General features: G+C 44.5%; 1 protein-coding gene across 5 annotated transcripts in view; it reads right to left on the minus strand.

The window, feature by feature from the left end:
• Window positions 1-26,078, minus strand: part of SPAG17 (sperm associated antigen 17) — a 290,246-nt gene that overhangs the window by 50,049 nt on the left and 214,119 nt on the right. For all 5 annotated transcript variants that reach the window (XM_043538771.1, XM_043538773.1, XM_043538772.1 and 2 more), the window contains exons 25-31: window positions 25,352-25,472; window positions 23,722-23,990; window positions 15,149-15,296; window positions 14,128-14,351; window positions 13,696-13,840; window positions 12,412-12,566; window positions 11,768-11,953 (exon numbers count right to left, since the gene is read on the minus strand). In XM_043538771.1, the coding sequence (XP_043394706.1) occupies window positions 11,768-11,953; window positions 12,412-12,566; window positions 13,696-13,840; window positions 14,128-14,351; window positions 15,149-15,296; window positions 23,722-23,990; window positions 25,352-25,472 (1,248 nt within the window). The remainder of the gene's footprint in view (window positions 1-11,767; window positions 11,954-12,411; window positions 12,567-13,695; window positions 13,841-14,127; window positions 14,352-15,148; window positions 15,297-23,721; window positions 23,991-25,351; window positions 25,473-26,078) is intronic.

Below are 26,078 nucleotides of genomic sequence, written 5' to 3' on the forward strand. Positions count from 1 at the left end.
GAGGGAGAGAAACAAAGGGTCTCTGTCTGTCTATATGCTGCTTTTGCCGGGGATAGACCAGGAATGGAGTCTTAGAACTTTTAGTAAGTAATCTAGCTAGGTGTGTGTTAGATAATGATTTCTTTAAATGGCTGAGAAAAGAATTGTGCTGAACAGAATAACTATTTCCGTCTGTGTATCTTTTTTGTAACTTAAGTTTTTGCCTAGAGGGATTCTCTATGTTTTGAATCTAATTACCCTGTAAGGTATCTACCATCCTGATTTTACAGAGGGGATTTCTTTACTTCTATTTACTCCTATTTCTATTAAAAGTCTTCTTGTAAGAAAACTGAATGCTTTTTCATTGTTCTCAGATCCAAGGGTTTGGGTCTGTGGTCACCTATGCAAATTGGTGAGGCTTTTTACCAAACCTTGTCCAGGAAGTGGGGTGCAAGGTTTTGGGAAGTATTTTGGGGGGAAAGACGTTTCCAAACAGCTCTTCCCCAGTAACCAGTATTTGTTTGGTGGTGGTAGCGGCCAATCCAAGGACAAAGGGTGGAATATTTTGTACCTTGGGGAAGTTTTTGACCTAAGCTGGTAAAGATAAGCTTAGGAGGTTTTCATGCAGGTCCCCACATCTGTACCCTAGCATTCAGAGTGGGGGAGGAACCTTGACAAGTGCTTTGTGTACATTTTTCTAAATAAAGAGGATTGCATCAAAGAAATACCTGAATCTATCATCAATTTCTCCTAACTTAAACAACCCCTGCATTGTATAGAGAGTTAGGTGCCTAAGAAAGTGATTTGCAGAAACTGAAAGAGGAGCTACCTAAGTTAGCCACAACTAACATGCGGGGTGCAGGAAGGGGCTGAGGGCCCTAATCCACAGAGGTACTTTGATGCCTAACTCTACTCAGGATTCGCAGCCATGAACCCTCTCCTGGAGGTGCCTAAGCCAGGTCAGCCTTTTTGAGAAAGAGAGACCCATCCCCTTATAACTCTGTTTTCAAATCTCTGCTCTGCCTACTTTGGAGCAGGTCTCCCACATTCTAGATGAGGGTCCTATTCACCAGCCTATAGCATATTCTGGCATGCATTTCTCGCAATCTCTCTTCTTGAAGCTGTTCCACTTTTTATAAATAATTAAATATTCACTAGGTCAGAAAGTGAGAAAAAGCAAGATGTTGACTCTACAGTCCAATGCACTTACAGTAGCAGAGATATGGGAGACCTCTGTTCAAGTTCCAACTCCAAAGCAGGCAGAACAGAAATTTGAAAACAGGTTTCTCACTTTCCAGGTGAGATCCCTACCCAGTGGGCTACTGCATGTTCGCACCCCCCCTCCACTTTCTTTTGTACAAGTTAGGTGTGCTCTGAACATGCCCATTGAATTGGGACCCACAGGTGAGTTAGGCAGGGGAACAACTAGTTTGAGAATCCCACTGGGTTTAGGTATGAATGAAGGCTCAGAGAAGCTCATTAGTTGTGGGGCAGCATCAGTATTTAGGTGGCTTTGCACTTGCCCATCGGAGGGAACTTAGGCACCTTTGGGTCTGTAATGCAATGCTAAACTTTATTATACTGTTCAGTCACAAGGTGGCAATGTGTTTAACATACCTTATTATTTAAACTAACCTCAGCCATACCTGGCAGTACATTAAAGAATCTTATGGAAGACACATCTTACGGTGTATCTCTCTGAGAAGGAGGCTCTGTAGCTAGACTATATCTGGTACAGAAGCCTGACTTTCTAGTAGCAGCCTTGCAATCTACCGTGTACAAGATGTATATGACATGGTGTCAGAAGTAAACTAGTGCCAAAGGAGAACAGACACAGAAGGAACAAAGCAACAAAGGTTGAATACAGAAGGAAAGAAAAAGCAAAGAAAAAACAGGTTGTAGGATGGATCTCATCACCATGCCACTCTTTAATGCCCCAGAGAACTTCAGTTTTGACAAACCTTCAGAATGGACAAAGTATTTTGCAAGATTTTGCATTGCAACCAAACTTCACATGGAAACTGGAGACATTCACGTATGTTCTTTAATTTATGCTAGGGGGAAGCAGGCAGAGAATATCTTTAAATCTTTTACCTTTACTGAAGAGAGTCAAAAAGAAAACTATGCAAGGTTTCTGGTTATGTTTGATTCATACTTTATATTCAGAGAAATGTGGTTTATGAAATGCAGGTTTTTACCAGAGAATTCAAGAACCTGGAGAGAATTTTGAATGTTTTATAAGAGCTATGTATGCATTGGTTGAAAACTGATTTCAGGACTACAAAAATGAAAATAGAGACAGGCTGGTTACTGGATTAACACATAAAAATCTTTCACAGAAACTACAATTCTGAACAGGCTTAACTTTATACACTGCTATTCAAATAGCAAAGCAATTTCAGCTGGTGAAACAGCAAAACCTAGAGCAATTTGCCACATCTGAAAAACAAGAAACTAGTTCAGAAGCTGTTAAAATATGCAGCTTGAGTTCTACAAGTAATTACCATAAGATCCCTAAGCCTAAAAGGGACATAATCCAGGCAAACAATAAAGCTTTTCAGCCTAAATGCAGAAGACATGGAAAAATTCGTAGCCCAAGAGATGATGCATGGCCAGCCACAGGTGCAAGGTGTAATAAATGCACAAAATATAGACATTCTGCAGCTGTTTGCCATACCAAGGCAGTCAGGGAATTGACTAATATTACAGACAATCAAGAGCCATTATTTCTGGGATCTGTCATATGGTGATGATACAGAGCCAGTCTGGAGAATGAAACTGAATATTCATGGCAAGACTACTGACTTTAAAATTCATTCAGAATAGATGTCACAGTCATCTCAGAAGCGACTTATAATCATCTTTGACCGCTTCAGCACTGAAATCACCGGACACAGACTTTACTAACCCTGGAGATATTCTGAACTGCATGAGCCAGTTCACCACAGAAACAACTTACACAGAGAAAAGCTTTGCATTCAGAGTGTATATGATCAAAGGATCAAAGACAATGACCCTCTCAGCTGCAGTGTGGCAGCCACCATGGGCCTAGTAAGAAAGGTGGAAGAATTCAACAGAATATTTGGTGACACTGGACTTCTGAAAGGAGATGTGGTACAAATAACCTTGAGACAACACCGAACCATACAGTATACATACATCTTGCAGGATTTCTATGCCATTGCTTCATAAAGTAGAAACTGAATTAGAGAGAATGTAATAGATTGGCATTGAGAAAATCTCTGAGCCAATAGTCTGGTGTGCCCCAGCGACACTGATTATAAAGAAAAATGGAAAAATAAGAATATATGTGGATCTTAAAAGACTTAATGAAGCAGTTGTGAGAGAAAAATGCATCCCAACACTTAATGACTCCCCCCCCCAAAGTGAAAGGAGCTATAGTATTCTTCAGGCTGGATGCCTCAAACAGATTCTGGCAAATTCCTTTAGCCAAAGAGAGTGCTAAACTGATTACATTTATCAAAACCATTGGGAGATTTTGCTTTCAAAGATTACCTTTTGGGATTACCAGTGCACCTGAAATTTTCCAAAGAAAGATGACAGAACTGTTAATGAACAGAAATGGAGTTGTAGCTTTCATGGGTAATATTCTGATATATAGGTCTTTGATGGAAGAACATAAAAAAGCTCCCAACGAAGTCCTAACCCTAATCAGTCAGCCTGGACTGAAGCTAAACAAGGAAAAGTGCATTTTCCACCAACACCACTTTGGGACACACAATAAACAAAGATGGAATCAGTCCTAGCCCTGAGGAAGTAAAAGCAATTTGAGAATTGAATGCACCAAAGAATTACAGAATTGTGATGCATTCCGGGGGATGGTAAATTACCTTGGTTGATCACTGTAGAAAGGTCTTGTAGGTATGAAACAACTGAAAAAACTGTTAAAATCCAATACATCTTGGCTATTTTCTAAACCAGCTGTGTGCCTAGGACCTATTGATTTCAAAGAGATCTTGATGCCTAGGTACTTCTGCAAATCCCACTAGGTGCTTAATACCATTACAAATCTGGTCCTTGGTCTCTCTCTCTGTGAGTGGATATATATATATTCACTGTGGAACAGCTTCCTCAGCTTGTCCATAGTTTATTACTATTATACATGAAGCTTGTAGTACTGTCTATAGTTTTCAATTACTTATAACTTTGCCAGACTGTTTGAGCTTAAATTTTCCATTCTAGTTTTCTTCCTGAGGCTAAAGGATTTGGATAGTTTCAGCAAAGATGGCTCAGCTGTTTCTGGGAATGAGGTTAATGAAAAATAGGTATTTTTGTCAATGGTAAAACATTTTCCCAATGAGTTCTTTGACGAGCTCTTGCACCTCCATGCTTTGGAGCAAAAACTTGAAATTTGACTGGGGGATATTTCAGAAGTCAGAGGGGTGCCTTTTTTTGTCCCTAGGAAAATCTTTCTAGATTTGTCTGAGTTACAAGCTTCTGACAATTTCCATTTGCATATGCTTGGTACAGCTTTCTGTAGGCTTGCTGCTACAATCTCTAAAAACTCTGTCTGCACTGATTATTCTCCAGACCTACAAAGCTGCTACATGCCAAATAAACTGAGGGCTTGGCTACACTTGCAGATGTAGAGCGCTGGGAGTTAAACCAGCCTTCAGAGACTGCAGCAGGGAAAACACTGCTGTGTGTTTACACTGTCAGCTGCAAGTGCACTGGCATGGTCACATTAGCAGCCCGTGCAACGCCACAAAGAGCAGTGCATTGTGGTAGCTATCCCAGTATGCAAGTGGCTGCAGCGTGCTTTTCAGTATGGGAAAGCATGCTTTTCAGCATACTAGGAGTATGCTCCTAGGCTCCACTCAACTTCCTACACGGTAGTCACACACTGGTTCAGCAGCAGCAAACCTCTTTGGCCTAGGGAAGGTGTGCTGGAGGGGGAGCCAAATGATCATCTATTGATTGGTGTTAATAATTCTTTGCAATTCCCAGCTCTTGTTATTGGACAAGGGCTCATGAACCTGCTTAAACCTGAGTGGTTGCAAAAGATCACTGCTAGAACTGAGAGTAGAACCCTGTTTCTAATATGGTAAAGACCCAAGGCTTATCCCTTTAGCCACACTACCTTTCAGAACGAATGGGCCGGCTCTAGGTACTGAGCTATACTCTCTGTAACTGTCAGACCACACTTCCTTCCAAAGCAAGGAATAGGATCAGGATCCCTTATTCCCAACATTCCCCTCTGACTACCAAATAACTCGTGTAAGCAAAATGTGTTTTGTGTCCCCCTTTTGTAGCTTATTCACATACAGAACAACACCCTATTATTACTACTAATTATTTCTTTAATTCAAATGGTAATATATGATCATGTCATGAGAGACTGCTTTACAGGCCTCATTTAGTGCACCAGATTGACAGTGAATGAATCAGAAAGTTGCAAGAAGTAAAAGGATATTCTCTTGGGGTTCAGGTGCTGGCATGGACTCCAGGAAATCTGGATTCTATTCCAGACTTTGCCACAGACTTCTGATGTGATGCTGGGCAAGACTATATCCCAGCACACATACATAAGGGACCTGGATTATGGTTGCACAAGTAACCTCAATTCTTCCATTTCCCGGCTTTTGAATGGTTGACTTTGCAACCTTATGATTTTTTTAATGTAGCTTTTTATATGTAGTTGTAGGTTTCATCACCTATTATTAAGGTTACCCAACACTTCCTGTAATAAGGCCCTGTTTTCAGTTGCTTATATAACTTTGCCAGCCTTTAACTGTTTTGTCTAAATTTAAAATTTCCAATGATCTTTTCTCTGAATAGCTCTTACATCCTCATGTTTTGCATTGGGGACTTGAAATTTGGAAGAGGGAAAGCCTTTGTTTCTGGAATGTGTCTTTTGCTGTCTCCACGAATGTCTGCCCAAATCTGGCCAACTTAAAAGCCTTTGAAAAAATCATAATTTGCACATGCTCATGAGAGACTTCTTCGATTTTAGCGGCTAAAATCTCTGAAGATTTCATCCACTCTGAGCATGCTCCATCCCCTCACAGTTCCTAGTTCTGATGAGACTGTGCGTGTGCTGTCCTCACAGAGTGTTCGAGCATACTCCAGCCCAGGGTTACAAGGGTGAAGCCAGAATTTTTCTATAATGGCTGTTCTGAGCTGTGGTGGGGCCAAGCACCAGAATAGAAAGCAAGGAGCCTTGTCTCTCTTATGGTCTCAGTTAAGGCTGGCTGGAAAATAAGAATTCTGTTTCATGAAAATTTTCCAGGTTTCAACATTTGTTCTGTTTCAGTGCAGAATTTACTTTTGTAAAGTTTTTGCAAAACATTTCAGTTTTGATGAATCACCATTTTCTGGCAAAAAACTGTTTTATTGAAAAATTCCTGATGAGCTCGACTCCCGGTGACCCTTCTGGCACCCAAGCATCGAAGGACTAGTCCATCTGATTCAAATACAAAGGGACAAAAGCCAGCCCATGGGGTGGGAAAGGAGTAGATTGGGACAAAGAGTTTGGTGAGACTGGGACTGGAGGTAGGGAGAAATGGGGACTATAACTGGCTGAGACAGGAGACTGTGACTGGGAGATTCTGAGGGAAATGGGGGAAGACTGGAAGTTTGTTGATTGGTGAGGAACACAAATATCAGACACAGTGCTGGGTGGTGGTGGTGGTGAGAATAGGAATGCCTGGACAAGGAGACTGGGACTAGATACCAGTGGGGTGAGGGGAAACAAGGGCAGTGGGGAGGGGAGACAGATGTGACAAAGAGCTATGGTGTGTAGTAGAAAGAGGGCCTGAAACATAAGCCCTTGTATCTGAGCCCTGGTATGAGGCCTGAGGCCTGGGCTAACGTAGTGGTCAAAACTTTGCTAATATAAAGCAAAATCAGGCTGTGAGCTAGAGGCAGGCCCTTCTCATAGAATCTGGCAAGAACTGGGCTGATATTGCAAAAACACATATTCCTAAGAGGAGCTAGGCACAGAGTACTCACGCAAACGCATTCCAGAAGGTTGGTACCAGAACACCTCAATACCAACACATTCCTTAAAGATAACAGGAACATGCTGACCCATTCTAAAGATAAGGTTAGAGATGTACAAGGGGCTGGGTAGTAATTGGCTATGTCAGAGGGTGCCAACTAACTACGTCAGAGGGGCAGCGCGTAACTTGTTTGTATCAATGTATAAAAAGATATCTCAGAGGGATTGTTTTTGATTGCCCTAGGGGATAATGGAAAGTACTGCTATTAACTGAGCTAGTCCATTGCAACGGGCATACATGTGTGAGTATACCTTTAACCATTGAGCCAGAACATTAGGACTGTGCTTCGCTGACAATAAACCTGACCAAATGCCTTCACTATGAACCGAGTCTGTGCATTTATTGGGCCGTTCGATTGGAGCCTGCTGTAAGGGCTATCTGGCCAGAGTCAGTACAGCACACAGAAAGAACACACACATGCAGCCAAACATCTATCAACATGGAGTAAGGGAAGAACTGGGACTGGCTGGACAAAGAGACTAGGACTAGGAGCCAGTGAGGGTGGAGACTGGGGCAAGAAGCTGGGAAGTGGGTAAGGGGAGGGATTGACATTGGATTATGAGTCCGGGGAGGGAGATTGGTACTGGAAGACAGTGGGGGGAGGAGGGGAGAGATATATTGGATGAGGAACTGTGAGTGGCTGGGTAAGCAGTTTGAGACTGGATGCGGGATGGGAGAGCTTGGAAGGGTGGAGGGGAGACTGGGATTCAGACAGTGAGTCCAGTGTTTGAAACTAGGACTGGTGGTGTAAGGAGACTGGGACTGGGCTGGAAAGTCTGAAGAATGGTGACCGGAACAGGTTAGGCAAGGAATACAGGACAGAGACAACAAATTAGGGGTGGGGAATAGATAGGTCATTGGAAAGGATGGAGCAGAAGGAGTCAAGCTTGGGGAGAATGGGCAAAAGAGTCTGTGTCCACTAGAGAAGACTCCCCTTGAGAGCCTGGAATGGAGCTCTAGATTCTAGAGTTTCATCATTCCTCTACTGTCAGCAAACCTCTGTGAAATCCACTGGCAAAGTCTGTGTCCCACGCCTTCCAATGTTGGCCCACAGAGAGGATGACAACGTACTACTATTATCAATTACTCCTTTGCTCAAGTAAGTAGCTAAGGTCTGTGTGTGGTGGATCTAAAAGTTCCAACCCTACTGATTGTAGCTAATTAGTTCATTTTTTTATCATTGTACCATGTGATGTCATGGTCAACTCATATGCTATTTCCCATATAATCAATGCTTGCAAAATAGATTTAAGTTGTAGGATTATAGAAGTATAGGACTGATAAGTATTTAGGAATGATGAGTGTGCATTAGGTATATAAGTAAAGCATGGCTCAAATACAAGGCCTACAGCCTGAGACCTGTAAGATTTTAGCTTAGCCATACTAGGCCATAGGTTTAAGAATGTTTGACATGAGTGAATGACCTAGGAATAACCCTATGCTCGTAAGGTCACAGGGTTACTGCATAAGATGTGCCAATAGGTGAGGTTACAGAAAAATGGATTGCAATAAACTGCAAATATATTGTCTGAGACCATGAGACACCGGATTGTAACATATTTAAATGTCTGTCCTGACTGCAGGATACAGGTCATGCATAAATGCTAATGAGAATAAGAGGAACTACAAACAACCTATGAAAAACAGGGCACACCAATATTCATGGGGTGTGAAAGTACAGATATGGGAAAGGCGGCTAACTAACACCTTCATGCATATGTATAAGGTGTTAAGTGTGGCCAGAATTACAATACAAAAGAGTGTTGCCTGGTTGGGTAAAAGTGGGAAGACTCAAGGGATGACCCCACAAGAACCCCAGCAGGAACTATCCCTCTTGCAATTATCGTCTATAGAGTGGTCCATCAGACCCAAGAATATCTTTGAGGATATGATTACAAATACAGTTATAATTATTGCATAGGTTTTTGCAGGATATCTATATGCATGGGTAATTGTAACTTTACTTATTGCTTTAATAAAACTTGTAGTACAGATAAGACTTTGTACTTCTGATTGTGTCTGTGGTCATTGTCCATGGACTTCGTGTGTTCCTAGAACCTCCACATTTGAGAAGAGCACCAGAGACAATTTCACTCTGTTGTATCTAAAACTGTAGCAACTGGAGCTGAACTCATGGTAGTGTAATCAGTAAATTCACTTTAAATAAAATAAAAGGCTACATGATGAACATGGGTATCAATATGATGCCACATAACAGAATTTCTGATTTTCTATTCGCTTTTTTTAAAAACTAGGAAATCACACTCAAAAAACTACATAAACATACATTATTAAGGTTGCAAAGTCAAGCACTCCAAAGTCAGGAAATGCCAGAATTAAGGTTGCCTGTGCAATCTTGATTTGCCCCTTGCCCCTTACATTATGACACAGTCTTTAATTATATGACCACATATTATTTTTTCCACATGACCTCTGACTCATTCAGTGCACAGGATAGACCTACTCTGAGGTGAATCAGGATTGTGCAAAATGAAGGAGGTTGTTGTCTGTGGAAATGCTACACATCATTTGTTGTACAAATCTGAAGATATGTTGTGAATGAAGCAGGAGATTGCAGGAAGAGAGGAGAAGGTCTCATGGTTCTGGCAGTTGATGATGCTGTATTCTATAGAACTGTATTCTATACCTGCCTCTGCCTGTGTGATGCTGGAGTCACAAGTGATCACTAATTTTTCATTTTCTGGGTGCCCAACTTGAAACCTTGGGGTCTGTTCTGAAAAAGTGCTGAGCATTCATGGCTGCAAGTAAAGTCAACTGAAGCTGTGTTTTGAACATGTAAAATGCTACATAATGCTAAATACTCTGAGAAATCAGGTCATAGGTGTCTTAGATTGGATACACAAAATTAGTGGAAACTTTTGACCTTAATCTTTCTGTACCTCAATTTATCATCTGTAAAATGGGACTAATACCACCTCATCTCACAGGGATGTTGTGAAGTTAAATTAATTAATGTTTGTGAAATATTAGCTACAACAGTGATAAGTGCCATAGAAAAGCCCAAGAGGAAATTAAAAATTCTGTCTTCAGAGCAAGGTTTGAATAGCATGCAGTAAATAAGGGCTGGGCCCATACATTGAACTATGAAAATAAAACAAATTATTGCATTGCTGCTCATTTAGTGAGCACTGTCCAACTTGTGCATTGAATGACCCTGGGGCCCTGTGAAAAAAAACAGTATGTGATCATGTAATTAAAGATTGTATCATAATGCATATACCCATGGGTGATTGTGATGGAGTGCACAAACCTTACACTGGAAAGGAAGGGGTTAAAGTACCACTCTTGAGTCAGGCAGCCCCACCCCACAGCACCTGCAAAGCCTGCACAGGCTGGAGGAGGAGCTTAAAAAGGGGAGCAGAGTAGCTCAGTGGGACACAGATAGTGGATGTGAGTTGACCTGCATTCTGAGCTCCTGGGAAGAAGCATCACAGGAATTCTTGCTGTCTGAGGCTGACTACAGAGACCTGACCAAGTCTACAAAGAAGGGACCAGTGACTCTATGAAGGTCGAGACTGTATCTTTGTGTTTAAGTTATTTACTTTACCCTGGGGGAAGAGAGGGGACCGGCAGGAAGTGATCCAGGGAGTAAGCCATATAGTCTTCCAAGGTGCAGGACTTAGCCGTGTACCATTGAGCCCTGGACCACAGCCCAGTGGTGAGGGTGGGCCTGAGCTCCCTACCAACCCCTAAAGAGGGACAACCCTAGGTGGGGAACCTAGTTGTAGGGAGACCCTGAAAGTATGAAGGTCTGGACCACATGACCCTGACCCAAGGGGAAAGCCCTAAATCCCCTGCTGAGTTCTGAAGACTGTCCCATAATCAGACTCTTTATATGTACTTGAAAGTGTGACCTGGCTGGAGGGCTGTGTCATGGAGAGGACAGATCACCACAGGCAGAGCTGTAGTAGGAAAGTAGAACACCTGGGAGTAAGACAACCTCCCACATCCCTGCCTGAGCCCTAGGCGGCACTGGCAGTGAGTGTTCCCTTTCACAAGGCTGAATTAAGCTAGCAAAGGAAGCTGGAAAAATGAAAGCTGGTTGCAAACCTAACTATAAAGAAGTTATGGTAAGAAAGAGATTACATGTAGAAACACACCACCACTTAGCACCACACTGGGAGCACAATACTGAATCAGAAAAAAATACCTCCTGATTAGTAACCAACGTGACTTCCTACCCCCTAGATGCTGCTTCATGGACTTACGTCCCAGTACTAACTAATAGCTCAAACCCATCTAGCTTTTAAGATCAGAAAGGACCACAACACAAAGCAGTGTGACTCTAGAGACTGAATCATACCTTTTACATCTAGTTTTGCTTTACTGAGTAGTTTAGGGTTAAATTTTTTGGTGGGGTTTTGTAAGAAAATGATCAGTATCCTTTCCCCTCTTCAGATCCCGACTCTTATAGCTACTTCCTTTGCCTAGATTAGTGCAACAAGGCACATTAATCAGTGTAACTTTACAGATGTGATGCAACTGCACACCAAGGGTCTCATTTTGTGTGACACTTCTTACTTACCTCTAAAGGTGGAGGAGCTCCAAAAGTCACTTCCAGACTGAAGTCCACTCTATTCTGAGGTACCATATCCAGTGCCCGGCTGCTGTGACATTTGGTTGGCTAAGCTGCCCACCCACAGTATTAATACTACAGGGCTACAAAGCTCTCCATTTACAAAGTGGATAAATAAATAAATACTTAACACAAAATACAAGCTCTCACTTCTTTCTTTGTATTTTACCTTGAAAAGGTTTCCTTCAGGATCCAGCACCTCACAGATAACATTGGAGGTGTGTTTCATAACGTATCTCCCTGCTCGTTTCTCCTCACGCTTGCAGAGAAGCTGAGTTTTATTGAAAATCTCATGGGAATAAACTGCTGAACAATCGTCATCAATGAAAAGGCAGCCGGTACTGGAGGGTAACACCTGCATAACAAGAGGAGAGGAGGTTCAGCTGCCAATGGTTGACTCCTGAGTTTAGAAGCAATATGAAAATGAGCAACTGTTGAATTCAGGAAGAAAAATCCAATCCACACCTTTAATATTTAATTATCCTGTTTGGAGGGAGTGGAGAGGGAAACAGAGAAAGACAAAGCCCACAACGTAGGCAGATGTTAGTCTGTGCAATATTTTAAACATTAACATTTTTAATATGAGAGCAATTTTGAATTGGTTTCTGAAGTAAATGGGAATCCACAGAGTTGTGGAGTTTGAGTATAGGTGGAGTGGCCACATTCTGCACAGTTGGAATCCGGACAGGATGTGGAAAGGCCATAGAAAGGGAGTTATGATAGCTAGGGTAAGAGGAGACAAAGGCAGGAATGAGAAGTTCAGAACACATAAACACATACATTACACTATTATAATCTTAGACTAATGCTCACCTGATACGTTCCCTGTGGCTTTGCTATAATAGATGTCCCATCTCCAAAGATGGTACAACAGGTGCTGTCTTCACAGTTTGTTATAACCGTAGCAAAGTCAGGATTCTCTACTCGTATGCATTTTACTTTCCTTCTGATGGTTTGTGGGGATTCACCTAAGAATGAACACAGGTTAGCCACACCAAACAGGAGGACATGAACTGTGGGAAAATCTGTGTCTCAGTTTCTTTATCTCTAATAGGGTTGGTCCTTCAGCTCTTGCACAGGGCACCTTGTTGAACTCTTCTGCATAAAAATTCCTTTAATTGAAGGCACCTGCTCTTATATTCTCAAAGCAATCTGTAGGTTTGGGATTCTCTTAGACTCTGCACTGTATTTGGAAATCCAAGTAGCTACCATAGCAGAAAATCCTCACTACCATATACGGCTTGTCAGAAGATTATGTGTAGTCTATCAAATGTAGACCTAGCCACAATAATCCATGCATTTGTAACATGTAGGCTGTACTATGGAAATTCTTTATATCTGGGAAGGAAGCCCCATGCTGTGAGGAAATGTATCAGCCCATCTGTTCAGCAACACAGGTCACAGGGAACACACCATCCTGGTATGCTATTCTCTGGACTGGCTTCCATTTGAATACAGAATCCAGTTCAAAGTCCTACATAGTCCTACCTGAGTAACCATCTCTCCCTTCATGACCAGAACCTCCCACTACATTCCACTAGAACAATGTCACTGTCAACCAATAGGAGTTGGCATCTGACCCTGAGAGACAGAACCTGCACAGCAACTGGACCAAAGGGACATACTGCCAGAAGGAATACGAATGACCATTAGCCTCACTGCATTCAAAGACAAATGTAAAATGCACCTCTTTGCACCTAGGCTTTCTCACAATAGTATTGACATTCTCACAGATTCAGTAATTTAAAAATCAAACACCCTCAGTATGCTTGTTGGTGACAGGAAAGAAAGAGGGGGATTTTTTTTTTAAATAATGAGAAGTATGCAGCTACTACTACAGTGATAAGGGTCAAATAAGTACCTTGATGGATGGATGGATGAAAGACCTGCTTGTTACCTTTCTTTGCCACAGTGAAGTGTATTATAACAACTCCTGAAGAAAGAAAGTTCTCCAAAGAAGCTCATCCTAGACAACTGAGATATCAGATTTGTTGTGTAGGCTATACATATAACACGGTTGGAAAATTTATTGTTTATGTTGAAAGATCACAGTTTTACAAGACACAGGAGTGGGAATTGCTCCCTTTTTGTTTTTACCTATTTCTTCATTATCCTCAGATACAAAAGGTTCCTCATAATCTTGATAAAATGTGGTGATTCTAGTACCATCAGCATGATCCACTATCTTGGTATCATCCTTTTTCTGAATCATTAGCACCTTGTCTTCTCGCATTATCATAACCTGGAAAGGTAAAAGAATACTGGTTTCCACTAGCTCTCAGATACCACTGTGACAGCAGTATCAATACATTAGATAGATAAGATAAGACACTGCACATTTGACAAAGCTAAACAACACAATTTTATATAGCTCAGTGGTTTGAAAGTTCAGAGGTTTTTCCGAATCTAATACCTTCGTATCTTTAAGAGTATAATATTAGAGATCTAAGGAAACATCCAATGAGCAAATGCTATCAGCCAGATCTTTAAACTCAGTAGGATAGAACTATGATATTAGAATAGCAGTACCATTCCATTAACTGGGTCAGTTGCCTGATAAGTTAACAGTGGCTTCAGATCCATTCTGTTTGCTCCCTTAGTGCCCACTTGAATGCCTGATGGGGTGGTTGTTATCCAGGTGCCTATCTGGTTGTCTATGTGTTGTAGCAGAGTAGGCAGGGGTTCCTGAACAGCAGAATCAGGCAACTCATACTTGGCTCCTGGTGCTGTGCTACCCTTGTGGCCACCCTTTCCTGTAAGAACAGAAACAAACACCTATGGGTTAGGTCAGTGTAATATGTAGTACAGAACTTCAAAAGATGTGTCAGTAAACTATAAACTTTCCTGGAATATCGAAACAGGACATTGCAAAATAAAAACCACAGCTTGCTGTAATGTGTAAAGTGAGGCTGGAGGCCCAACTGAGGCCAAGAAATCCTGAAATGTGGTCTCACTTGCCTTCTCTCTGTCTCTGCAGGATGAAATCAGAGTTGATTTTCTACAGGTTTTTACTGATGATGAGCTCAGTCAGAAATTTCTATTCATGAGATAAGGGCCCCAATAAAGTACAAGTTAATGTTATGATTATGGGTAATTATTTTGAGCTGTACTCTGAGGTCCCTACTCAGTTGTTACTCAGCTCTTACTTAGCCAAATACCCATTGACTTCAATAGGAGTGTCCCTGAATAAGGACAGAGTAAAAGGTGAATAAGATCTCGGGGATTTGGTATTACCAAAGGTCTGAGGATTTACTTTAACAGACTTTGTATTGGGTCACTCTGCTAGGTGAACTCATATATATATTTTCATTTGTGTGTTTTCTTCCACATTTGAAGAAAAAGAAAGGGCTGGAGAGAAAGAGGAGATGTTAATGCTTATAAAGGTGACAAACTTGAGACGTACTGCAACACTAAAGTGCAGGTAAAATGGCATATTCTCAACACTGGCAGAACTTTCAGGCTACAGAAAAACTTTTTCTGCTGGGTCTGACCTTGCTAAAATGCCGTAATTTCAGCTGAAGCATTTGGAGATTAACACTGAAAATGCTACCTTTTTTCATGCTGATCTCAGTAGAAGGCAATGGTTGGGTCTGTAGGCTGTTCTCAGCAATGGATGATCGTTTACTAACTGCAGGAGATGGTGCTAGAACAGGGCCAGAATCGGGACTCTTGATCACCGTTCCATCAGGAAAAAGAACCTAGGGAGAAAACAAAGCAGTTTCTTTATGTTAAAATAATTTCAAATAACAAAAAGAATATAAAGCGGAGAAAATGTTCAAATGAAAGTAGTAGATAGTGAAGAAGGAAAGAAGCCTTAGAGTACAGGAAATAAAGATCGCTAATGAATGGGGATCAATAATTGTAACAGCACAAGCTCCTAATAAACAGTAATTCTATTGAATTACATGGTGATATTATAAACATAAAAAATAATGACCATTCTATTTAAATTGTTGATATTTCCTGAGGTTTTTGTATGCCACTTTTTACAGACCTGCTAGCTCATTTGTCTCACTGTACTGGTCTTTGTTCAGGGATGGGTCATTTCCAGCACTGGAGTATCTAGCTTTTGCCATGACAGTGGCTCATAGAGGAAGAAAAAGTTACATACTCACAGTAAATGTGGTTCTTTATGATAGGTTGTCCACATATCCTCCACTCTTGGTACATGTCACAGGGTGGCGGGCCTCTTTATAGGGAGATCGGCCCAGTCCCCTTAACTTGCCTCCCCAGGTGGAGAATGAAGATTGCCATGTGACAGGTGGGTCATGTGCCTCTGGAGTATAGATAAGAGGGACTTCATGAAGGCACGCAAGACAGAGGAGAGAGTCACAAGGCAGACAGAGGCCTGCCCAGGGACAGGAGGTCTTGGATCTCTTCCTGGGAGAAAGGAAGGACTTCAGGTAGCAAGCCCTGCAAGTTGCTGCTTGAGACGAAGCAGGGTAGGGTTGCCACCCATCTGGTTTTCTCCTAGACAGTCTGGGTTTCAGCTTCTGTGTCTGGGTGCCGTTTAACAAGCCCTGATGTCCATTTTTTTTTGATCCGTGGAAAAGATGGCAATCCTAAGCAGAAGGAAGGAGGCAGTACTGCAGACACTGCCTCCGGGGCCAAGCTGCTGCACGTGGCCCTGCGGATCCCACAGGTGGTGGACAAAGCAGCCTTGGCTGTACTGGTGAAGACCCTGCAAGAGACGGGAGAGGGGCCATGGGGAGAAGAGGTGGAGCAGGGCGCAGGGCCTCAAGGTCTGGTTACCAGCCATTAGAAAGGTGGCAACCCTAGAGCAGGGAAAGACTCCATGTGGAAAAGCCCCGGGAGTGGTTGCATGATAAAGACCAGGGGAAGATTCAAGGAAGGTTGCTCTGTGAGTCAGCATCATGAGAAGAGGATAGAAGAGAATCAAGAGGCTGGGACTGAATAGGGGCCCCAGGAGTGGCACAAGATACTAGAATTGAGTACATTAACTTTGTCTTGTGGTGACAGACATTATTTGGGACTCTGAGGGACCTGCTCAGAGAGCCAGCTCACCAAAGGGAGTTTTGTTTTAAATTTTAAACTTTCTGTGAATAAACCAGCCCCTTTGTGGGGTTATTGAGGAGGCCAAAAGGGGAAACTGGGGCAGTGGCAAGTGTAAGCACAGATTAGATGGGGGTAGGTGTATGCTGACAATGCACATATGTTCCATGAGTAGGGTGACCATATTTATAAAAGTAAAATCAGGACATGGCATGGCTCTGGCCTGAGCAGCTTGGCATGACCGCTCACCTGAGGCCCCCCCAACATGGGGCCATCCCCAGCCACTTGGCGTTGCTACTTGCCTGGGCCCCACGCCACACAGGACTGTGGCTGACCTCCTGAGCCCCACAGCACCCTAGGCTGACTGCACAAGCCTCATGCCCAGCACCTCGTGTCGCCACTGTCCTCCTCAAAGGTTCCTGACGGGGGCACTACCCACTTTTTTGGCAAAACTGGGCATTTGTTCCATTTGCTTTTGCCAACTGATCAGAGCAACTTGTAACTGGCATGAGCAAACAGTACAAATGCCCATTTTTGCCAAAAAAAAATAAAAAAAAATCAGGAGGTCTGGGACAAGGCTTAAAAAAGGGGACTGTCCTGGCCAAAATGGGACATATGGTCACCCTATCCATGAACTCAAGATTGGAATATTTTGGCCAGCAGTTTCTGTTGGGTTGTACTTGTGTCCTGAGTGGCCTTGTGCCCTATGCTGAAGGCAAAAAGAGTAGGGGAGCCCCGACTGCCACTCAGTTCCTTTGCCACTACAGAATCCAGGTGTTCTAGGGACTTCATAGGGCAGGTCACAAAATATCTATAGACAACACATTTCAAAGACTCATAGTTACTGTAAAGTAACTAAGTGTTTCTTCATCTTCAAGGGCTTGTCCGTAAATAATGCACTCTTGGTGACTCACAAACAGTGACATGAATCATGATGTAAAGAGGTGGGTGCTCAGAGTCCACTAAAACAAAGATTGCAGGACAACTCTGCCAAAAGAAGCATCAGATCTGGATGCTCCACCAGGTTGGCAATTCCCATTTGGAGTGATTCAGCAGAATAAATCTGTCTCTCTAATGAGTCCAATCTTTTAGATCCTTTGTCCTTCAGGGTAGACGTAAATGTTCCTTGCCACAACCTCTCATTCGCAGCCATGGTACTGGCTGAGAGTAGAAACCAGAGCTGGCACTAGGCATAAGCAGACTAAGCAATTGCTTAGGGTCTCAAGCAGCTCAAGGGGCCCCCTATTAATTATTAGTATGTGTTGTGTGTTTGTGGAAGCAGAGGGGCATGACAGGAATTAGAAAAGGCAGGACCTGCAGATCAGTCAAGCGAGAGCCAAGACGGGAGGAGGCAGATGTCTCCAGCCTGCTGCAGAACTCTGGAGCTGAATTGGCGCTGTGCAGCACCTGCCCCCGACGAGACCGACGCTGGAGAGGAGTTGCTGGGACTGCCATCTGCAGTGTACCCCAAGGAGACAGAGGACCCAGTCTGGACTACAGAAACCCCGTCCAGACTGTGGTAGGAAGTGGTCCAGGGAAACCAGATTTTATTCTGGTTTTGTTGTGGGAGCACAGGTCAGCCTGTTTCGGTAGGATCCCTGCTGACCCAGTGGTAGAACCATTTGTCACTGCTAGGGCCCTGGGCTGGGACCCAGTGGAGTAGGGTCGGCCCAGGTCCCCAACCCCCTGCTGCAAAACCCACCACTGGGGTAGCTATTCATCCCAAGGCCAGAAGGCCTGGGCTTTCCTTGTGGCTTGCCCCGCCCAGAGGGCCAGAACCACAGACTTGTCTGATGGCTGCCTTAGCCAGGAGTCTTAGGCAAAAGCCTGCTCCCTGCTCTGTCCTGCCCTGTACAGAGGGCCAGAGCCCCAGATTGTTTGTCTGCTGGCTGCCTTAGCCAGGAGGCTTAGGTGAAAGCCTGCTCCATGCTCTGCCCTGCCCAGAGAGTCACAGCCCAGACTGTGATTGCCCCAGCCCAAGCCTCTTGGGCTAGGGACTGCTTATTGCTCTGCACACCAGAAGGACAGAGCCATAGACTGTTAATCGACTGTTTGTTGCCTGATGCAGTGACACAGAGTGGCCTCCCTCCGATTCTGAGCCTGAGGGACCACTACAGCAGTGTTTTTCAAACCGTGGGTGCGACCCACTACCGGGTTGCGCCATGTAAGGCGCTGGGTCGCCTTGCTCTGGTCAGCACCACCGATCGGGACATTAAAAGTCCCGTCGGCGGTGCTGCCCAGCTAAGGTAGGCTAGTGCCTACCTTTTCTGACACCGCACTGTGCCCCGGAAGTGGCCAGCAGCAGGTCCGGCTTCTATGCTGCGGGGCCACAGGACTCTGGGCGCTGCCCCCGCCCCAAGCACCAGCTCCACACTCCCATTGGCCAGCAACTGGCTAATGGGAACTGCGGGGGGGAGGGGTGGTGCCTGTGAGTGAGAGTTGCGCATCTCGGCCTAGGAGCCAGACCTGCTGCTGGCTGCTTCCGGGGCGCAGCGCCGTCCGCGGTGCACCCCAGCTGCACCGCTGACTAGGAGCCACGGGAGGTAAGTCCATGCCCCAGTCCCGTGCCCCAATCCTGCACCCCAATCCCCTACCCCAGCCCTGAGCCCCCCCAAATCTGGAGCCCCTCCTGCACCCCAAACCCCTCATCCCCAGCCCTGAGCCCCCCCAACCCGGAACCCCTTCCTGCACCTCAAACCCCTCATCCCTGACCCCCACCACATTCCAACCCCTGCCCCAGCCCAGAGCCCACTCCCTGAACCCCTCTTTCCCAGCTCCATTGGATAGTGGGCATCAACAATTTTCTTCAACTGGGTCCCCAGGAAAAAAGTTTGAAAACCACTGCACTACAGTGTGCCACAAAGTTTTGGCTGGCTGCAAGAAGGCATAATTAATTAGGAAGGCAACCCTTTCCTGAGTTTGTTGCCTAGAGGATGTCCACCAATTTGTGACTACTTTCCTGTACTAGTTCAGCTTGAGTATAAGAGCTGCAGCCATTCTCCTGAGCAATTCCTGGCAGGAAATAAAATCATCTGGGACAGGAGAAGTTGCATTCAGGGCCATTGCTTCATCCAGAGAGGACAAGAACGGGATGCTGGTCCTCTGGCAAAGGGTCCTCCAAAGGAGGTGGCTCAGGAGGATGGATGTTATCCTGTGCTTGTGTCACAGGCTGCTCTGAGGTTTGGGCCTCCTCCAGGTAAGGGGTTTATACCCCACCTGTATGGAGATCGGGATCTGTGGGAATGAAAAGCACACAGAGATCCCGACGGGGCCACTGAGACATAGGGTATGGAATAGGAGACCAGCACACAGTGGGACAGGATGATTTGTCTTTACTACGAGAATTACTCTGCTCTCGGTACCAATGTTTACCCCACATGGGTGTCTTGATCACTTTAGTCAAGGCAGGATTAGAGAAGAGCTGAAGGACTCCATCATGGAGTGTGATGTGCTGTTTGAATAATCAGTGGGCACCAGATGTACTATTGTGATGGGGCCACAGGATAGCCTGATTTGTCCACTGCCCAGTGGAGTAAGGTTAATGTCAATACCATAAGCAGAACCATGGTTGGCACTGCAAAGGCACCTTGAGAGGGCTGTGCAGCAGGGACTGGTGCCGAGGAGCTATTTGGTTCCCACCCTGAGAAACCCACCGATACTGAGAATGCTGATGGTAAACTTGATGATGTAGACAGTGCTGAGGGCAGGGGATGCATCGGTACCAGTCCCGTCAGCATAGATGCCATGGATGGTGCCTGCTTCTTCATTGGTACCGGAGTTGAGGGCAATCTTTGCCGTGAAGCTGAAGAGGACAAAAGGTTTGAACTAGCCTGAAGCACTGGCCCTGCCCCGACATTCTGAGTTAATGGGGATGCCTGTACAGACAGACAAAGTAAGTCTGATGCTACCATGTAAATGTGTAGGGTCAACAGCACTGACAGTAATGGAGCAGCAGTCATGTACATAGGTACTGAATTCAATGGCTGTCCCATAGATGGTTCCAGAGTTGACAGTACAGTACTAGGATCCTCTCACCTTGGTTCCGGAGAGAAATGGGTTGATGCCCTGGCTCTATCCTGGCTTCCTGAGTTTTGCTGAGGCTGAGGCCCTGTTCTCAATGAAGAGGATGATGAATCCCTCTTCAGTCTTGGATGGCTCCAGTCTGTTTTATGAGTCCTCTTATGAGGGACATGTGGAGATGATGAATGACCCCTGTCCTTTATCAAAGGGAGATCAGAGTTCTGGGGTCTGTCTAGAACTAGTGCAGAGGCAGAGGACCATCTGAGGACGGTTGATAAAGGAATCCAAAAAAGGTCCAGGTGCCGAGACAGGCCTCATTGCCTGTGATGTTGCTTCAGGCGGACATCTATAGTGATCTGCATTCTTTTCTTAAAAGAATGACAAATACTGCACTTTTCTTTAGTATGGCCTTCGCCAAGGCACAATAAGCAGGGTGTGTGAATGTCACTATGAGAGATAGAAACCCCACATGACAGGCGATTTTTGAAGCCCAGGGAATACTGCATAGCCTACAGGGCTGAGCAGAACTACACTAACTACACTAAACTACAGGTACTAACTATGTACACTATTAAGGTCTCAGATACAAACTGCTGATGCAGTAGAAAAACTGTGAGGAGAAAACCTGCATGGGGAACTCAGACTCAGGTTGTAGATGGTAAGAAGGAACTGAGGACAGTTGGAGTGCTGCCAGCATTATATAGTCTCAGGAGGGTGTGGCATTCTGTACCTTGTGGGAACACCCTACACCCCCACGTTCATCTTTATAAAATGATTGTGTGGTATCCAATGCAAAGTCTGTGATGTTGGGTGTCTTCGGAAGGCTCATGATGCACTGAGCCTGGTTGTTATAGTGATGTTATAGTAATTGTTGTTGCAGTAATGTTATAGTAACGTTATAGGTTATAATTTCATGTATGTAATTATGAGGCTGAAAATGTATCCTCATGGCTTAAAATAAGCCCAGGCAAAAACACTCCAAGAGCAGAGGGGCAGTTCACACCTCATCAGGGCATGTATGGGACAAACCCAGCCCAGTCTCACAGGAACAAAAGACGCTGGCCTAGTCAGCAACAAAAAGATCTGTTGGACTCTCGAGTGAGTCACCCCCCTTCCTTTGGTCAGTTTAGGACTACGATGAGGTAATGTTCACCTGACTCTGAAAGGGGGTGGGGCAAAGCCAAGAGGGAAGAAAGGACGTCAAAAGGGAGAGATGTTTGCCATGCTCTTCCTCTCTCTTCCACCTACATCTACAGACACCACACCAAGCGACTGAAGCACTGAGCAAAGGGGAGAGCCTGACTGAAGAGCAACCAGCCAGCCGATGGTGAGAAGCATCTAAGTTTGAAAGGGCACTGAAAGTGTTAAGATCAGCTTAGAATGCGTTTTGCTTTTATTTCATTTGACCAAATCTGACTTGTTATATTTTGATTTATAATCACTTAAAATCTATCTTTATAGTTAATAAATCTGTTTGTTTATTCTATCTGAAGCAGTGGTTTGGTTTGAAGCATGTCAAAGACTCCCCTTGGGACAACAAGCCTGGTACATATACATTTCTTTGTTAAACTGACGAACTCATATAAGCTTGCAGCATCCAGCGGGCATAACTGGACACTGCAGGATGGAGGTTCCTAGGATTGTGTCTGGGACCAGAGATATTGGCTAGTGTCATTCGATTGCACAATCCAAGAAGCAGCTTACATGCCAGAGGCTGTGTGTGAACAGCCAGGGAGTGGGGGTTCTCACAGCAGAGCAGGGTTTGGCTGGCTCCCAGACTCAAGGATTGGAGTGACCTAGCAGATCACCGTCTGGATGACACCAGAGGGGAACGTCACAGAGGGTAACAAGGAGGTGTGGGGCATGAGCACTGCTCCAACAGATACTTCTGCAGGAAAAAAATCTCTAGCTCTCGGTGTGCTAGGTGTCAACACACCCAAGTGGAATACGCCTCTGCAACCACTCAAAGAAGAGATTATAGATAGGCAGAATATATCGAACTGTCTTAAGTACTTATATGGCTTCCATTACTGAAGTATCTGAACACCTCACCATCTTCAATGCATTATCCTCACAATGCTCTTGTGAGGTAGGGAAATACTATTATCCTCATTTTACAGATGGGAAATGGAGGTACAGGAAGACTAAGTGACTTGCCCAAGGTCACACAGGAAGTCTGTGGTGGACTAGAGAATTCAAGCCAGGTTTCCCACCACCTAGGCTAGCCCTCAAGCCACTGAACAATCCAACATGGAATCTGGACAGGAAGGAAGCACTGTACTATTAGTATTACAGAAATATCAAAAGCAGTCTTGAAATGACATTGTAAAAAGAGTCTCTCTGGGGCACCTCCCTAGCTGGTCTGGGCCCCTCACCATACCCAGTTTCCACCACTGGGATGGTCTAGTACAGGCCACAGCCTCTTAGTGCTGGTAGTGCCCCACCCTTGTGGGCCTCCTCACTTTCCTTCTGGGTAAGGGAAAAGCAAAAGTTCAGGTCAACACAATCCAAAACCCTTGGGGGGGTCAATAAAAAGGCAAAAAAGCCTTACCTCAGGGGTGTCTGAGTAGTAGCTTTGTTGGAGTCCTTATGGCTGGCTAGCTGAGTCAGTTGCTTCCTATTAGGCTTGCCCTGCAGTTTGCTGGACTCCTTGCAGAGCTGGGAGCAGTTCTGGCATGAGGGTTTCTCCTGCTATTTCAGGAGCCACTCTAGTCACCTCCTTCTTAGGGCTTCCTGCCTTGTGTACTGCAGCTTCCTCCCTTCAAAGCCCTCAACCCTACCAAGCATGACTGGCAGGGCTGGCCAGGCAGGGCTACCGTAGCACACACAGCCTCCCAAACCCCGTCCATGTCAGTGCGGGATTTATAACCCCATCACAGACATGTAGTCTCAAAGAACACAGGCTGGCCAACTCTGTGTTGTCATTCCAAAAGGACTATTCTTCTGGCTGTGGTCTTTCCAGAAATTATGTAAAAACATATATTTTCTCAATGGTGCAGACTGCCTACAGGCAGAAACTGTAGGCCAGGACTGCCTGCTTTGCCCATGAAACCAAGTTCAACCCATTTCTAATCAAACTCTTTACTATACCTGGGTGGATCCATCAATCATGTACTTTACGACAGTTCCTTGGCTGGTAATGACCCTGGACACTTCCTGTTCTACTGGTTTCTTCACTGCTTTGTACAGCTGGGAATGCTTCACCCTTAGGGGATAACTCTGCCTAACTAGGATTTCCAGAGTAGGTTGCTTGGCTTTTTCTGCCTTGGCCTCATCTTCCTTGGCCTCATCTGCCGTGGTTTCACTTTTGTTGGCTTCATCTACCTTGGCTTCAGCTTCCTTAGACTCTGCTTTCAAATCTGAAATTAAAGTCTATATTAATTAACAGTACTGCAGTAGCCGTTGTCATCTAAGCAATTCTAAGGAGCCCATCATTATTGTATCTTAGCTTTAATATTGGTGAAAATTATTATTTAGTGAGTGCCATCACATTGGTTGATGCTTTACAAACATAAAAGTAGACACAGTCTCTGCAATAAATAAATTCTTAGACACAGACAGTAGAGCTCATTGTATACTGAGTGTAGTGGACAATTGTGTAGACAGGCTGCGCACCTATAGGAGATTAGTAGTGCCAATTGAAACTCCTGTACTGAACACTATTTTGTTTTGACATCTAATATTGAGTCTCTCTCTATCCTCTTCACTGTATATAATGCTAACCTAATCTGACCTCACATACCTTGAACAAATATTTTGACAAGGGAGTGGGATGGAGGCCTGAAGGTAAAAGATTATTATTCTCGTAATTCAGGGTTATGTGACCAGTAATCTAGGTTCTCCCTCTCTGTTAGAGTTGATGGGCAGGTTGGCTGAGGCAGTAGCAGATGCAGGCGGGAGCAGGGGCCAGATAGTGTGGAAACAGGCACAGGTAGTGCAGGAACAGAAGCAAGGGCCAGCTGGAGCAGGAGCAGGCGCAAGGGCAGCCTGCTGAAACTACTGGGAACGGGAATGCCCTGGCCAGATAGTAACATTGAGCAGACTGGACAGACTGCTTTCCTTAGAAGCCTGTAACGCTACCTTGGGATGACCTCAGTGGGTCCTTGCCTGTGGATTGGCTGAACCCTGGTAGAATGGTGTGGGGCCTATCACAAGACCTGCAGGCAATTGCCTCTGATGACTTGTCATACTCTCTCACTCAGGGATGACTCATAAGGCTTAGGCAGGCTCAGGCTCAGAAGTATCCAACTCTCTCCCATAATGATAAGCCTTTGTGCTGAGGCTCTATGAACCACCAATATCCATCTTCTAGCCATTTATATACACTAAAAGTAATAATGAAGATGAAACTGTTCCAAACCTCAATCTTATGATTACTGACAACCCAAGTATCACTGCAGTCTACAGTGTGCAGTTGAATGGGTGTGCAAATGTCCAAAAACGGTGGGAAGTTGAATCACTGCAGTAGCCTAATAGGCCAGACACAGAAAGTGGGTGATGAACTGCTCTGAGCCTTGCTCAGCTACACAGACATTTTCATCTTCAGAAAGAAATTCATACAGTTGTTTTCTATAATAATGTTTAGGGAATTGTTTTCAATATTAGATGTCAGAACTTTCCTGTAACTATGTTTAAATCCATCTCTGCATAAAAAAAAGGCTTTTGTGATTTTAACTTTATGCAGAACACTCCTGTGTCCACAGTGATTCACAAAACTAACCTATAGAACTTTGACCAAGGAAAGTCAATACCAGCCCGTTGGGGCAGGAGGCATTCAAAGTCTGGAAAACAGGGACATCTGGCACCGCTTGTGTTTGAGGTGTTGGTGGTTCTATTTCTACCTAGAGAACAGAACACAGATTAGTTTTATTACACACTTCAAAAAGCATTTTATAAAGTTTAGTTTTGTTATATGCTCTGGTAGAGCTAGTATCTTAAGGTCTGATTCTGCTACCTACCTTATTAATGTTGAGTTATAATTTAATCTGTAATCAGTCCCTCCATAGGTGCTGACTCTGTGGACGCTCCGGGGCTCAAGCAGCCACAGGGAAAAAAAGGGGGTGCTCAGCACCTACCAGCCACAGTGGTTCTGCGGCCCCGGGGCTGGCTGCAGATCAGCTGTTTGGCGGGTCCCAGAGCGGGCCGCCGATCAGCTGTTCGGCGGTTCCCAAGGCGGCCAGCGGAGCCATGAGTGGCTGGCAGGAAGCACTTGGGGGAGGTGGAGAGGAGCGAGTAGCAGGTGGGCTGGGCATTGGGGGAGCGGGTGTGACGTTGAACTCCGTATGATTTTATGAAAATATGCTAATGAGTGTGAATATAATGTAACTGGAATATGCTTCATGCAAAAGGTCTCTTGTAAGGTATCATTACAAAACTTATAATCTACTGAGTGTGTTCATCCTATTGGTATAAATGTATCATTCTTGTATCTGAAACTAGGAATATAA

This window comes from Chelonia mydas, chromosome 1 (genome assembly GCF_015237465.2).
Source record: "Chelonia mydas isolate rCheMyd1 chromosome 1, rCheMyd1.pri.v2, whole genome shotgun sequence".
Taxonomy (NCBI): domain Eukaryota; kingdom Metazoa; phylum Chordata; order Testudines; family Cheloniidae; genus Chelonia; species Chelonia mydas.